The 13,653-nt window shown below is 43.7% G+C and overlaps 1 protein-coding gene across 3 annotated transcripts in view; it reads right to left on the bottom strand.

Moving 5' to 3' along the window:
• BICRA (BRD4 interacting chromatin remodeling complex associated protein) overlaps nucleotides 1-13,653 on the bottom strand; it is a 148,626-nt gene that overhangs the window by 54,484 nt on the left and 80,489 nt on the right. For all 3 annotated transcript variants that reach the window (XM_053721629.1, XM_053721631.1, XM_053721630.1), the window contains 3 exons: nucleotides 8,674-8,716; nucleotides 6,563-6,628; nucleotides 4,373-6,337 (listed from right to left, as the gene is read on the bottom strand). In XM_053721629.1, coding sequence (XP_053577604.1) covers nucleotides 4,373-6,337; nucleotides 6,563-6,628; nucleotides 8,674-8,716 — 2,074 coding nt within the window. The remainder of the gene's footprint in view (nucleotides 1-4,372; nucleotides 6,338-6,562; nucleotides 6,629-8,673; nucleotides 8,717-13,653) is intronic.

Raw genomic sequence — 13,653 nt, 5'->3', positions numbered from 1 at the left:
TAGACGAGCTCAAAAGAACATTAACAAAAGAAAAAACCATCCGGCCACTAAGGCCGGCCCAGTAAGAAGTCTAAATCTCCCTGCAAGAGTGAAAAAATTACACCAGTAGGAAAAGACGACGTTATGAACCGGGAAACTGGGCCATCCCGAATCAGTCCTAAGGGATATGGATACGGACCCCCAAGATTCCAGTTAAAGACAGGACAAACAAACCCGGGCACCCAAAAACTTTGAGCCGGCTTAAATATTGAATAACCCCTGAGGAACCACTAGGTTACCCCATCCGGAGTAGACTTTGCACCAGAGGCAACGCAATCACAGTCATATCCAAGACACCTTGGACCCTGAACTGTCACTAAATGTCCCACACACAGAGAGCTTAGGACACCCACAACGAGATACAACTCCCAATATAAAGGGTGATAGGCAATGGTAAAGCCACACAGCCACTCTGGAAAGCCTTAAGGCTCTAGGGATAAATTCCAAAGACTAAGTAACCTATGAGAAAACAGAAAACTCTGTTTAGGGAAGCTAGCTGTCACCAGAATCACAAGACGGGTGAGAAACCAGGAGCTTTACCTGGGTTCAAGCCCACAACCTCCTGCTTCAGGTGCGGTGGAGCTAACCACTACGCCACATCTCCCTTAGAAACTGGGTAGAGAAGCTAACAAAAGTCTCCAAGATCCTCAGGATCCACTTCCCTGACACCCCTACAGCTCGAGGTTTGAAGGAGGAGCATGTATCCTAGCCCCTTACGGGAGAAAACCCGCAAAAACCTAAGCAGGGGCGACACAGTTTCCAATCTAATCTGTACATCTCCCAAACATATAAGAGCAGACGAGATCCTGGAAGTAGAAAAACCAAAAGGCTTTAACTTCTAGAGACAGATGACCCGAAGCCCACCCCAAGGGAGGGAACAAAAAGGCCCATCAACCTCAACCTGAAGGAAGAGAGACCATCATCAAGGAAAACAGATTCCAAGAGGAGAACCTCAAAACAGAAAGTGAGGGAAATTGGCCAGATTGATCCCTAGTAGAATCCACTCAAGACCCCCACCCACGAGGAACAGGACAATGAGGACTGAGTACAATCCCCCGAAGCCCCACCCAAAGACAGAACGAGAACCAGCCTGACGTTTGGGAATGAGGGCTTCTTCTACCATGTTTTAGCACTGCAGGGACAGAGCCTCAAAAATTTTAAGGAACTCATGGAAGGTTCACTTCATGAAAACTCTTAGCAAAAGCAAAGATTATTCAATCTGAAGAGACACCAAGATTAATAAACTCCTCATCCAAGAGAGTAACTCACCACCCAGCCAGGTCAGTTGTTAACACTGGCACCACGTGGATGATATAGACCGTAAAAAACAGAAATAGCGCCCTATCAGAACCAGCCTGCTACATAGGGTGCTCCAAACTGAACCAGGCCACAGAAATTCGAGACCCCACGAGGACTTGATAAAAGGATTTAAAGGCATAACAATGTATCAACACCTTAACATGCGACTTTCGCGGATGTGCCTGAGCGACCCCAAAATCGCAAGTATCAAATTCCAGAGAAGAAATATTTCCCAACAGAGAAATCATAACAGACATGAGCTTCTTAAAAAATAAATAAAATACATCCTAACCGGATCAAATAAAAGAAGAGCAGCACCCGCAGGTGAATGGGCACACCAACGGGACCAGCCAATCAGAGACCACATTCTTCCACAGCTCAGAACTAGAATAAAATAGCCAAAAAAAAAAAAAAAAAAAAGGAAAATGGAAGACGACCAGGAGATTAACCTCATCCCCACACGTCTAACCCAGCTTGCCGTCTGGAACAGAAGACTGAAGATCCCTTAACCTATTAGTACTGGGATCCTCCAGCACCACCCAAACATGCCGGAGCAGGAAACAAAGGCGTGCCAGTCTATAACGAAAAGCAAGACTTACCTCCGCCGGGGCAACTGAAGGCCCCCGACGGTTGGGCCCCTGAAGCTTCAGAGGAGACCGCTTCCCCAGATGGCTGGTCTGACCCAGGCGATCCTATGCTTGACGAGCCCCGGTTAGCATAACACGGACAGTATCTCAGCAACACCTCCTCTGGAAGATATAAATGCGCCAGTGCCATAGATATTGCCATGCAGAGCCGTGTCATAACCTCTGGAGGAAACAAACCGCTTTCCACAGAAGGGGTAACGGCATTAGGGACACCTGCTTGCGTAGCCAAAGAAGGTTATAGGGGACACGCCGCATGGGATATGGGATCCCCAGGGGCGGATGACTCGGCAGACTCTAAGTTCCCTGTAACGGGAGAAGAGAGCACTCTAGAGCGGCATTCGGAACATAACTGATGGGCATGAATTACCCGGGAAATGTCATACTCTTCACAAGAAGTAGAATCTGAATCAGAGACATCCATCTCCAAAAAGACAGAATCCTCCATAACTTGTTATATAGAAATTATGGACAGAAAAATAAAAAATGGCACATTACACCCCCAATGGCTGGGGCACTTACCACCTCCTGAGACCCAGACAGCTAGCGAAACAGACTGTCACCACACAGTCAGGAATACGAAAATCGAGCACAGAAACGTGACCACTCCTCGACACAAGGTGCACTGAGCAGGCCATAGAAAAGCGTGCCAAGGTCTACAAGGGCTGCGCAGCCTGACAAGAAAAGGCCGTTATGTTCCGATCTAGCCACAAGCCCAAATAACACTACACGTTAGCAGACAGAATCACATAAACATGATTAAAGTCCCCCCTGTTGAATAACCCCCCTCAGGAGATATTAACCCTTGATTCCTTATAAAGATAAAGGAGTCCCACTTAAACTCTGACTGCTTCATTTACATTACTTTTCACATCAAAGTAAAATGAAACGATCTTACTGGAATCAACGCCGTGGAACAGGAACACGGCCCTTCAAGGGTGACAGATAGTAGCCTCGCTTCTGACATGGACTTGAGAGAAGAAAGCAGGCAGCAAAACTCCTCAACGCTGATTGCTAAGGAGCTGTTAATGAGTCGGGATGGTTTCGCAGAAACACTCTTCCTGCATCTCCAGACTCTCATCCATGCTCTCATTGAGAGACTGACAGGATTACTTAAAACTCCAGTCCCATTTCGAAGAGTACTACCCTCCATAAGAGACTATATAAAAATATTCTGACACTTCTCTGCCAACCTCCTATGACAAAAGTCAAAGAATAACTGAGGGATGAGGGAAGTGGGGGAGGTATTTAAGCCTTTGGCTGGGGTGTCTTTGCCTCCTCCTGGTGGCCAGGTTCTGAATTCCCAAAATTAAGGAATGCAGCTGTGGACTCTTCCCGTTTAAGAAGAAAATGCATAGGGATTATCTGCTGGAGCATGCCTAGATGCTGTGCACTCAGTTGAAATACAATGCCTGTGTCTAAACACTGATAAGGGGGTGGAGTTGGCTGCTCCAGGCAGCTTAGATATGCAATTCATTTTGCTTATTTTTGAAAATTATTTTAAAATACTTGCCAGCAATATGTAAAAAACTATTTGTATGCAAACTATTTTTAATCAGCCCTTTTATGATATGCACAGACCTCAACCTGTTTTATGTCCCTTTAAGTTACATAGTGCGATTATAGCACAAAATATTACACAGCCCCCACCCAGCTATTTATTCCAAATGCCAACATTTTATGGAGAACATGTGTATGTATGAATGAATCTCTGTGCTTTTTATTCTCTTTTTCATAAGTGTCCAAAATAGGTTTATCCTGCATTAAATGAACACACATTATTTGGTCTAGTTATTAAAAACCTGATGATCTGAGCTCTACTAATATTAGCACACATATTGCTCTACACATCTCCAATGCCAATAAAAGCATTGTTCCTCCACTACTGTAAGCAATGCACTGATGTACACCTTTCTGATTGGCTGAAGTGAAACTCATTTTGTAAAACAGAGAGGGCGGACCAGCAGGCTCAAGGCATTGCAAAATAAGTTTTCTACACAGTTTTGTGCAATAGCAACATTTTAAGCCTACCCTGTCAAATACACGGTACAAAATCTAGGCATTTACTGTACTTTTAAAATCACATAGCACACAGGTAATGGTCTTGTCTGAGGCACAGAATCATTTCTTCACTAGTTAGATGCAGAGTTAGGCTTAGGCTCTTCATATAATTCTTTAATATAATGTGTGCTTTGACACAAAAAGAAAACTGAAGTAATTTCAGGTCTGCAGCTTGTTCTGGTAAATACTAATAAAAAATAAGAAGCACTATGTTGAAGGTATCTTGTATAAGAATCATACATTATGTCCCTTTCAAACCTACTAGGAGGTTGGTCTTATAACAACTGCAAATTTAAATATATCATCATTACAACAACTAAAAACCTTACCTGCTGAAGAAACATCTGCATTGACTCGCTCATGAGGTTTCCTGGAGTGGCTTGGCCCAATATAACTTTGTCTGGGCTAGACGCCAAGTTGGGACTGGGCTGGGACGGGAGGGGCATAGCCTGCTGAGGGGGCGGAGGTGCTAAAGGCTGCGACTGTTGCTGTACATTCAACTGGAGCTGGGGTTGTCCTTGAGGAGGCTGTTGGGCAGTTTGGACGGTCAGGATGGAGGGTTGGTCTGTGCTGGGCAGGATATTGGTACCCTGGCCAACTTGCTGAGCCGGTTGGGGTACAAGACCAGGGCTTTGGCTGCTGCCTGCTGAGGCCTGCTGGAGGCTGACAGCTTGCCCTAAGTTCTCAGACTGGTTGAACATGGTCACCTGATTTGGTAATGTTACCCCTTGGATGACCGTCTGTCCTGCCTGGTTTAAGGATGTGGCCACTGATGGCTGACTTTGTGTGCTCAGGCTCCCAGCCAAAGACACTGGCATCTGAAACAGGGTAGGCTGCCCAACCTGTCCAGCTTGCAACTGTATGGGGGCTGATAAGATGTGTGCTGTGCCATGGGCATTCTGTGATGTGAGCATCTGTCCTAGGTTAAGTTGTCCTGCAATGTTTTGGTTGGCCAGAAGAGCCTGGTTGAGAAGTTGGCCTCCTGGACCCTGGCTGATAATGTGAGTTTGTCCACTGGGGTGGGATGTCAAGATCTGGCCTCCCATGTTGGCCTGAAGGGCAGATAGTTGTTGAACAGCTGAAGCTCCTGTCAGCTGTCCGGGCAAAAGGAACTGGTTCTGTCCTTGAAGCATTGCCTGGGCATGTTGGGCTGGGATGACAATGCTGCTACCCTGATTTAGCAGTTGTACACTCATGGGCTTGCCTAATGTCTGTTGCTGTGGGGGAGGCTGTTTGAACATATTGGCAGGGAGCCCTTGAGGAAAGCTGGAAAGCACAACATTTTGTCCAGGCTTACCAGACATAAAAGTCAGGTTCTGTTGCGTCTTCTGCTGCTGCAGGGATGCATCCCCTTGTATTGTGAGTGTGGTGTTGTTAGGACCAAAAGGTTTAGGTGAGATCTGGAACAGCTGCTTTTGCTGCAGAACACCAGCTGGTTTTGGCTGGATGGGTGTGGGTGTCCTCTGAATGATAACTTGGCTACCAAGGCTGGGTGTAACCGTTAGGGTCTGCGTGCACTGTGCTGCTGACACGCCACCAAACATGGAGTTCCCATTGAGTGTAGTTGCCACAGCTGGAATTTTGTTCTGTAGCACAAGTCCGGTGGTATTCTGTGGTGACACTCCACTGGAGGCAAGATTCACCTGCTGCTGCTGCTCTGGGGTTGCCCCAGATAGGTAACTGCCCACTGGAAGACTGGCTACTTGCGTCTGTTGCACCTGCTTGGCAATGATCTGCTGGGCGGGCTGATTAATTGACATCACTTGTTGACCCACCACCTGTATTTGCCCGATGCCCAGTGCTCCACCTGGGCTTCCATTAGGCAGTCCTTGAATATTAGGAATGGGCTGGATGGTGACATTACCTAGCCCAACTTGTTGTAGAAAGGGTTGCACGTTGATAGCTTTATTGACCCCATCTCCTCCCACCGATTGCTGCACTAAAGCTTGATGAGTCAACACTGCTGGCTGCTGTAGACCAATGAGGTCTGCACCTCCAGAAAATATTTGGGGAGTTCCATCTGGGGCAGTCTGCACCACCGGCTGTAAGGTAGGAAGCTGAAATGAGCCCAGGTCCAGCTCTGCCTCAGCTTCCAGAGTCTGCTCTGTGATGTTGGCCTCCTGTAAACTCTGTTGGAGGATGTCACAAGTCTGATCAGAGTTGGGCAGGCTATTGCCTCCACCTGACGGGGACCCGAGAATGTCGTCATCTTCTAGAAAGTCTAGGTCTACACTAGCAGGCGGAGGATTAGGTTCAGGATTTAGATGGTTTCCTGGAGGCTCTTGAACATGCAGCTAATAAAAAAAAAAAAAGGGGGGGTGGGACAAACAAAAATTAACTTTTTTCCTGTAGCTTAACTTAATTTCATTACAAATATGTACATAAATCAATAACACATTTTGAGTAAAGGCCTTTTTTTAAATTTAACAGATAATAAAAATAGAACATTTTTTCTAAAAATGATTACACTGTCACATAGATTGCATCAAAAACATTTTTATATATTTTAATTTTATTACCCCACTACTAACGAAGAAGGAGCTTGAACCATCTCCCGCATTGTCTAAAAGGTCATCTCCGTCAAGCTGTAAAAGAGAAACAAAAAAATATTAAAAACACATTGTCTACCCTTGTATAGGTGTGCTTAAGGGAAGGTACAAGTCTACCCGTGTATAGGTGTGCTTAAGAGCGGAAAGGTGCAAGTCTACCTTTGTATAGGTGTGCTTAAGAGCGGAAAGGTGCAAGTCTACCTTTGTATAGGTGTGCTTAAGAGCGGAAAGGTGCAAGTCTACCTTTGTATAGGTGTGCTTAAGAGCGGAAAGGTACAAGTCTACCCGTGTATAGGTGTGCTTAAGAGAAGAAAGGTACAAGTCTACCCGTGTATAGGTGTGCTTAAGAGCGGAAAGGTACAAATCTACCCGTGTATAGGTGTTCTTAAGAGAAGAAAGGTACAAGTCTACCCGTGTATAGGTGTGCTTAAGAGCGGAAAGGTACAAGTCCACCCTTGTATAGGTGTGCTTAAAGGGACGCTAAACCCAAATTTCTTCTTTCATGATTCAGATAGAGAATACAAATTTAAACAACATTACAATTTACTTCTATTATTTGTTTATCTTCATTTTTTAGATATCCTTTATGGAAGGAATAGAAATGTACATTAGTGAGCCAATCACACAAGGCTTCTATATGCAGCAACCAATCAGCAGCTACTGAGCATATCTAGATATGCTTTTCAGCAAAGAATATCAAGAGAATAAAACCAATTAGATAATAGAAGTAAATTAAAAAGTTGTTTAAAATTGCACGCTCTTTCTAAATCACGAAAGAAAAAATTTGGGTTTCATGTCTCTTTAAGAGCGGAAAGGTGCAAGTCTACCCTTGTATAGGTGTGCTTAAGAGCGGAAAGGTACAAGTCTACCCTTGTATAGGTGTGCTTAAGAGAAGAAAGGTACAAGTCTACCATTGTATAGGTGTGCTTAAGAGAAGAAAGGTACAAGTCTACCCTTGTATAGGTGTGCTTAAGAGAAGAAAGGTACAAGTTTACCCTTGTATAGGTGTGCTTAAGAGAAGAAAGGTACAAGTTTACCCTTGTATAGGTGTGCTTAAAGGGACACTGAACCCAAATTTTTTCTTTTGTAATTCAGAAAGAGCATGCAATTTTAAGCAACTTTCTAATTTACTCCTATTATCAATTTTCTTCGTTCTCTTGCTATCATTTGAAAAAGAAGGCATCTAAACTTTTTTTTTTGTTTCAGTACTCTGGACAGCACTTTTTTATTGGTGGATGAATTTATCCACCAATCAGCAAGGACAACCCAGGTTGTTCACCAAAAATGGGCCGGCATCTAAACTTACATTCTTGCATTTCAAATAAAGATACCAAGAGAATGAAGAGAATTTGATAATAGGAGTAAATTAGAAAGTTGCTTAAAATGTCATGCTCAATCTGAATCACGAAAGAAAATTTTTGGGTACAGTGTCCTTTTAAGAGAGGAAAGGTACAAGTCTACCCTTGTATAGGTGTGCTTAAGAGAAGAAAGGTACAAGTCTATCCGTGTATAGGTGTGCTTAAGAGAAGAAAGGTACAAGTCTACCCTTGTATAGGTGTGCTTAAGAGAGGAAAGGTACAAGTCTACCCTTGTATAGGTGTGCTTAAGAGAAGAAAGGTACAAGCACTATTATCCACAGAGGAACACTCTAAACCATTGGTTTTCAAAACTGTCCTCAGGTCTCCCAAACAGGCCATGTTTTCCGGATTACCTTGGATGAGAGCAGGTAAAATAACTAATTACTAATCGGCTGATTATTTCACCTGTCCTCCAGTTCAGATATCCTCAAAATGTGGTCTGTTAGGGAGGTCTGAGGACAGGTTTAAAAACCAGTGCCCTACTCTATCATCAACAAAAATGTGTATCATGGGTATGAGAAAAACCATGAACAGCACATAACGAAAGAGAGAAATATTGGCACTGGGAAGATATGTCAAACAACTGGAGGGGAACAAGAAATATATAGGACAGGGCAGGAGGCGGTGACATTTTGGGGTTTTGTGAAACATTGTTCTAGATTCATGCACATTTTGTTACAGATGTTATACAAAGTAGTAATTCTTCTAGTTTCTCATACGCACCTTATCAGATCCATGTAAGAAGTCATTCAGAGCTTCGGGATCACTGCAAGAAAACAAGATATAAGATTACAATATCCCTCCACAGAAAATATGGACTACAACTTACACAGAAATACCAGCAACCTTCATCTATCTTCCCAGATGCCACAACCCATAAATCAGTAGTAAACATTCATGTCATAAAGGAACCAAACTATTACAAAGCTCCAACACTTTTTAGGTAACATGAACAATGGAACAGGGTTATCAAACCCGCTGGCTCAACACTCACACAAGACAAAGTAATCATATATATAAAAAAAATCAAACCAATGTAGAATCACACTGCATCCATGTAAACAAGGCAACTTTAGATTGAAATATAGCCACTTGAGTTGACCATCTACCATGAACAAGACAGTCCCACGTGGACATGCCCATACTACCTACATCTAAGTACGGATATCCACCAACATTATGACATTCTAAAATCAAAAGACAACCACACTAGCCCCTAACTACTCAAGACTCTATCAAGGAAGTAAAAGTATCCAAACTCTATTATTTAATATTATTTCCCACCACACAAACAAGGCAAAACTTTTTTTAATGACTTTAAAGAACCCAAAGCTATCAAGATATAGGGGTTACCACCATCAACCTTAAAAAGGTAAAAGTAAATCACATATTCCCTCACTACCAATGAATACATATAAGTCAAAAACCATTTATCCAAACTGCTTGGGACACGAAAAGGTTAAGATTTTGAAATATTTGAGTCTGAAAAATGGGACAGTATCTTATGTCATTAAGGCAATATTTACATAATACAGTTTATACATGTAAGCTAAAAGGTAGTTTGATATCATTTAATTCTTTTGTATACATAGTACCCTCAGAAATATAATACATAACTGTAATCATAAAGGTAATATTTGTTGTTTTAAATAAAAATAAACTATTAATTGCATTTTGGGGGGAGGGCACAAACAGAGAAGATTGTGACTTACAGGTAGGGGAAAAAAGTAATTTTTGATAAATTTAGCTTTAAAAATAAATATATATATATATATATATATATATATATATATATATATATATATATATATATATATATATATATATATATATATATATATATTAATTTATTTCATGGTGGTGAAAGTCCACAATCCATTACTCATGGGAATTATACTCCTAACCACTAGGTGGAGGCAAAGATTCCAATACGCAAAGAGCCCTTAAAGGGACAGTCAAATCCAAAATAAACTTTGATGATTCAGATAGGGAGTTGTATAAAAACAGAATTTATGTTTACCTGATAAATTTCTTTCTCCAACGGTGTGTCCGGTCCACGGCGTCATCCTTACTTGTGGGATATTCTCTTCCCCAACAGGAAATGGCAAAGAGCCCAGCAAAGCTGGTCACATGATCCCTCCTAGGCTCCGCCTACCCCAGTCATTCGACCGACGTTAAGGAGGAATAATAGCATAGGAGAAACCATATGGTACCGTGGTGACTGTAGTTAAAGAAAATAAATTATCAGACCTGATTAAAAAACCAGGGCGGGCCGTGGACCGGACACACCGTTGGAGAAAGAAATTTATCAGGTAAACATAAATTCTGTTTTCTCCAACATAGGTGTGTCCGGTCCACGGCGTCATCCTTACTTGTGGGAACCAATACCAAAGCTTTAGGACACGGATGAAGGGAGGGAGCAAATCAGGTCACCTAAATGGAAGGCACCACGGCTTGCAAAACCTTTCTCCCAAAAATAGCCTCAGAAGAAGCAAAAGTATCAAACTTGTAAAATTTGGTAAAAGTGTGCAGTGAAGACCAAGTCGCTGCCCTACATATCTGATCAACAGAAGCCTCGTTCTTGAAGGCCCATGTGGAAGCCACAGCCCTAGTGGAATGAGCCGTGATTCTTTCGGGAGGCTGCCGTCCGGCAGTCTCGTAAGCCAATCTGATGATGCTTTTAATCCAAAAGGAGAGAGAGGTAGAAGTTGCTTTTTGACCTCTCCTTTTACCTGAATAAACAACAAACAGGGAAGATGTTTGTCTAAAATCCTTTGTAGCATCTAAATAGAATTTTAGAGCGCGAACAACATCCAAATTGTGCAACAAGCGTTCCTTCTTTGAAACTGGTTTCGGACACAGAGAAGGTACGATAATCTCCTGGTTAATGTTTTTGTTAGAAACAACTTTTGGAAGAAAACCAGGTTTAGTACGTAAAACCACCTTATCTGCATGGAACACCAGATAAGGAGGAGAACACTGCAGAGCAGATAATTCTGAAACTCTTCTAGCAGAAGAAATTGCAACTAAAAACAAAACTTTCCAAGATAATAACTTAATATCAACGGAATGTAAGGGTTCAAACGGAACCCCCTGAAGAACTGAAAGAACTAAATTGAGACTCCAAGGAGGAGTCAAAGGTTTGTAAACAGGCTTGATTCTAACCAGAGCCTGAACAAAGGCTTGAACATCTGGCACAGCTGCCAGTTTTTTGTGAAGTAACACCGACAAGGCAGAAATCTGTCCCTTCAGGGAACTTGCCGATAATCCTTTTTCCAATCCTTCTTGAAGGAAGGATAGAATCCTAGGAATCTTAACCTTGTCCCAAGGGAATCCTTTAGATTCACACCAACAGATATATTTTTTCCAAATTTTGTGGTAAATCTTTCTAGTTACAGGCTTTCTGGCCTGAACAAGAGTATCGATAACAGAATCTGAGAAACCTCGCTTCGATAAAATCAAGTGTTCAATCTCCAAGCAGTCAGCTGGAGTGAAACCAGATTCGGATGTTCGAACGGACCCTGAACAAGAAGGTCTCGTCTCAAAGGTAGCTTCCAAGGTGGAGCCGATGACATATTCACCAGATCTGCATACCAAGTCCTGCGTGGCCACGCAGGAGCTATCAAGATCACCGACGCCCTCTCCTGATTGATCCTGGCTACCAGCCTGGGGATGAGAGGAAACGGCGGGAACACATAAGCTAGTTTGAAGGTCCAAGGTGCTACTAGTGCATCCACTAGAGCCGCCTTGGGATCCCTGGATCTGGACCCGTAGCAAGGAACTTTGAAGTTCTGACGAGAGGCCATCAGATCCATGTCTGGAATGCCCCAAAGTTGAGTGACTTGGGCAAAGATTTCCGGATGGAGTTCCCACTCCCCCGGATGCAATGTCTGACGACTCAGAAAATCCGCTTCCCAATTTTCCACTCCCGGGATGTGGATAGCAGACAGGTGGCAGGAGTGAGACTCCGCCCATAGAATGATCTTGGTCACTTCTTCCATCGCTAGGGAACTCCTTGTTCCCCCCTGATGGTTGATGTACGCAACAGTCGTCATGTTGTCTGATTGAAACCGTATGAACTTGGTCCTCGCTAGCTGAGGCCAAGCCTTGAGAGCATTGAATATCGCTCTCAGTTCCAGAATATTTATCGGTAGAAGAGATTCTTCCCGAGACCAAAGACCCTGAGCTTTCAGGGATCCCCAGACCGCGCCCCAGCCCATCAGACTGGCGTCGGTCGTGACAATGACCCACTCTGGTCTGTGGAATGTCATCCCTCGTGACAGGTTGTCCAGGGACAGCCACCAACGGAGTGAGTCTCTGGTCCTCTGATTTACTTGTATCTTTGGAGACAAGTCTGTATAGTCCCCATTCCACTGACTGAGCATGCACAGTTGTAACGGTCTTAGATGAATGCGCGCAAAAGGAACTATGTCCATTGCCGCTACCATCAACCCGATCACTTCCATGCACTGAGCTACGGAAGGAAGAGGAACGGAATGAAGTATTCGACAAGAGTCCAGGAGCTTTGTCTTTCTGGCCTCTGTTAGAAAAATCCTCATTTCTGAGGAGTCTATAATTGTTCCCAAGAAGGGAACCCTTGTTGACGGGGATAGAGAACTCTTTTCCACGTTCACTTTCCAGCCGTGCGATCTGAGAAAGGCCAGGACGATGTCCGTGTGAGCCTTTGCTCGAGGGAGGGACGACGCTTGAATCAGAATGTCGTCCAGGTAAGGTACTACTGCAATGCCCCTTGGTCTTAGCACAGCTAGAAGGGACCCTAATACCTTTGTGAAAATCCTTGGAGCAGTGGCTAATCCGAAAGGAAGCGCCACGAACTGGTAATGTTTGTCCAGGAATGCAAACCTTAGGAAACGATGATGTTCCTTGTGGATAGGAATATGTAGATACGCATCCTTTAAATCCACCGTGGTCATGAATTGACCTTCCTGGATGGAAGGAAGGATAGTTCGAATGGTTTCCATCTTGAAAGATGGGACCTTGAGAAATTTGTTTAAGATCTTGAGATCTAGGATTGGTCTGAATGTTCCCTCTTTTTTGGGAACTATGAACAGATTGGAGTAGAACCCCATCCCTTGTTCTCTCAATGGAACAGGATGAATCACTCCCATTTTTAACAGGTCTTCTACGCAAAGTAAGAACGCCTGTCTTTTTATGTGGTCTGAAGACAACTGAGACCTGTGGAACCTTCCCCTTGGGGGAAGTCCCTTGAATTCCAGAAGATAACCCTGGGAGACTATTTCTAGCGCCCAAGGATCCAGAACATCTCTTGCCCAAGCCTGAGCGAAGAGAGAGAGTCTGCCCCCCACCAGATCCGGTCCCGGATCGGGGGCCGATATTTCATGCTGTCTTGGTAGCAGTGGCAGGTTTCTTTGCCTGCTTTCCCTTGTTCCAGCCTTGCATTGGTCTCCAAGCTGGCTTGGCCTGAGAAGTATTACCTTCTTGCTTAGAGGACGTAGCACCTTGGGCTGGTCCGTTTTTACGAAAGGGACGAAAATTAGGTCTATTTTTTGCCTTGAAAGGCCGATCCTGAGGAAGGGCATGGCCCTTACCCCCAGTGATATCAGAGATAATCTCTTTCAAGTCAGGACCAAACAGCGTTTTCCCCTTGAAAGGAATGTTTAGTAGCTTGTTCTTGGAAGACGCATCAGCCGACCAAGATTTCAACCAAAGCGCTCTGCGCGC

This window comes from Bombina bombina, chromosome 7 (assembly GCF_027579735.1).
Source record: "Bombina bombina isolate aBomBom1 chromosome 7, aBomBom1.pri, whole genome shotgun sequence".
Classification (NCBI taxonomy): Eukaryota; Metazoa; Chordata; class Amphibia; order Anura; family Bombinatoridae; genus Bombina; species Bombina bombina.
Note: the sequence above shows the minus strand (reverse complement) of the source record. Positions and strands in the feature narration are given on the sequence as shown.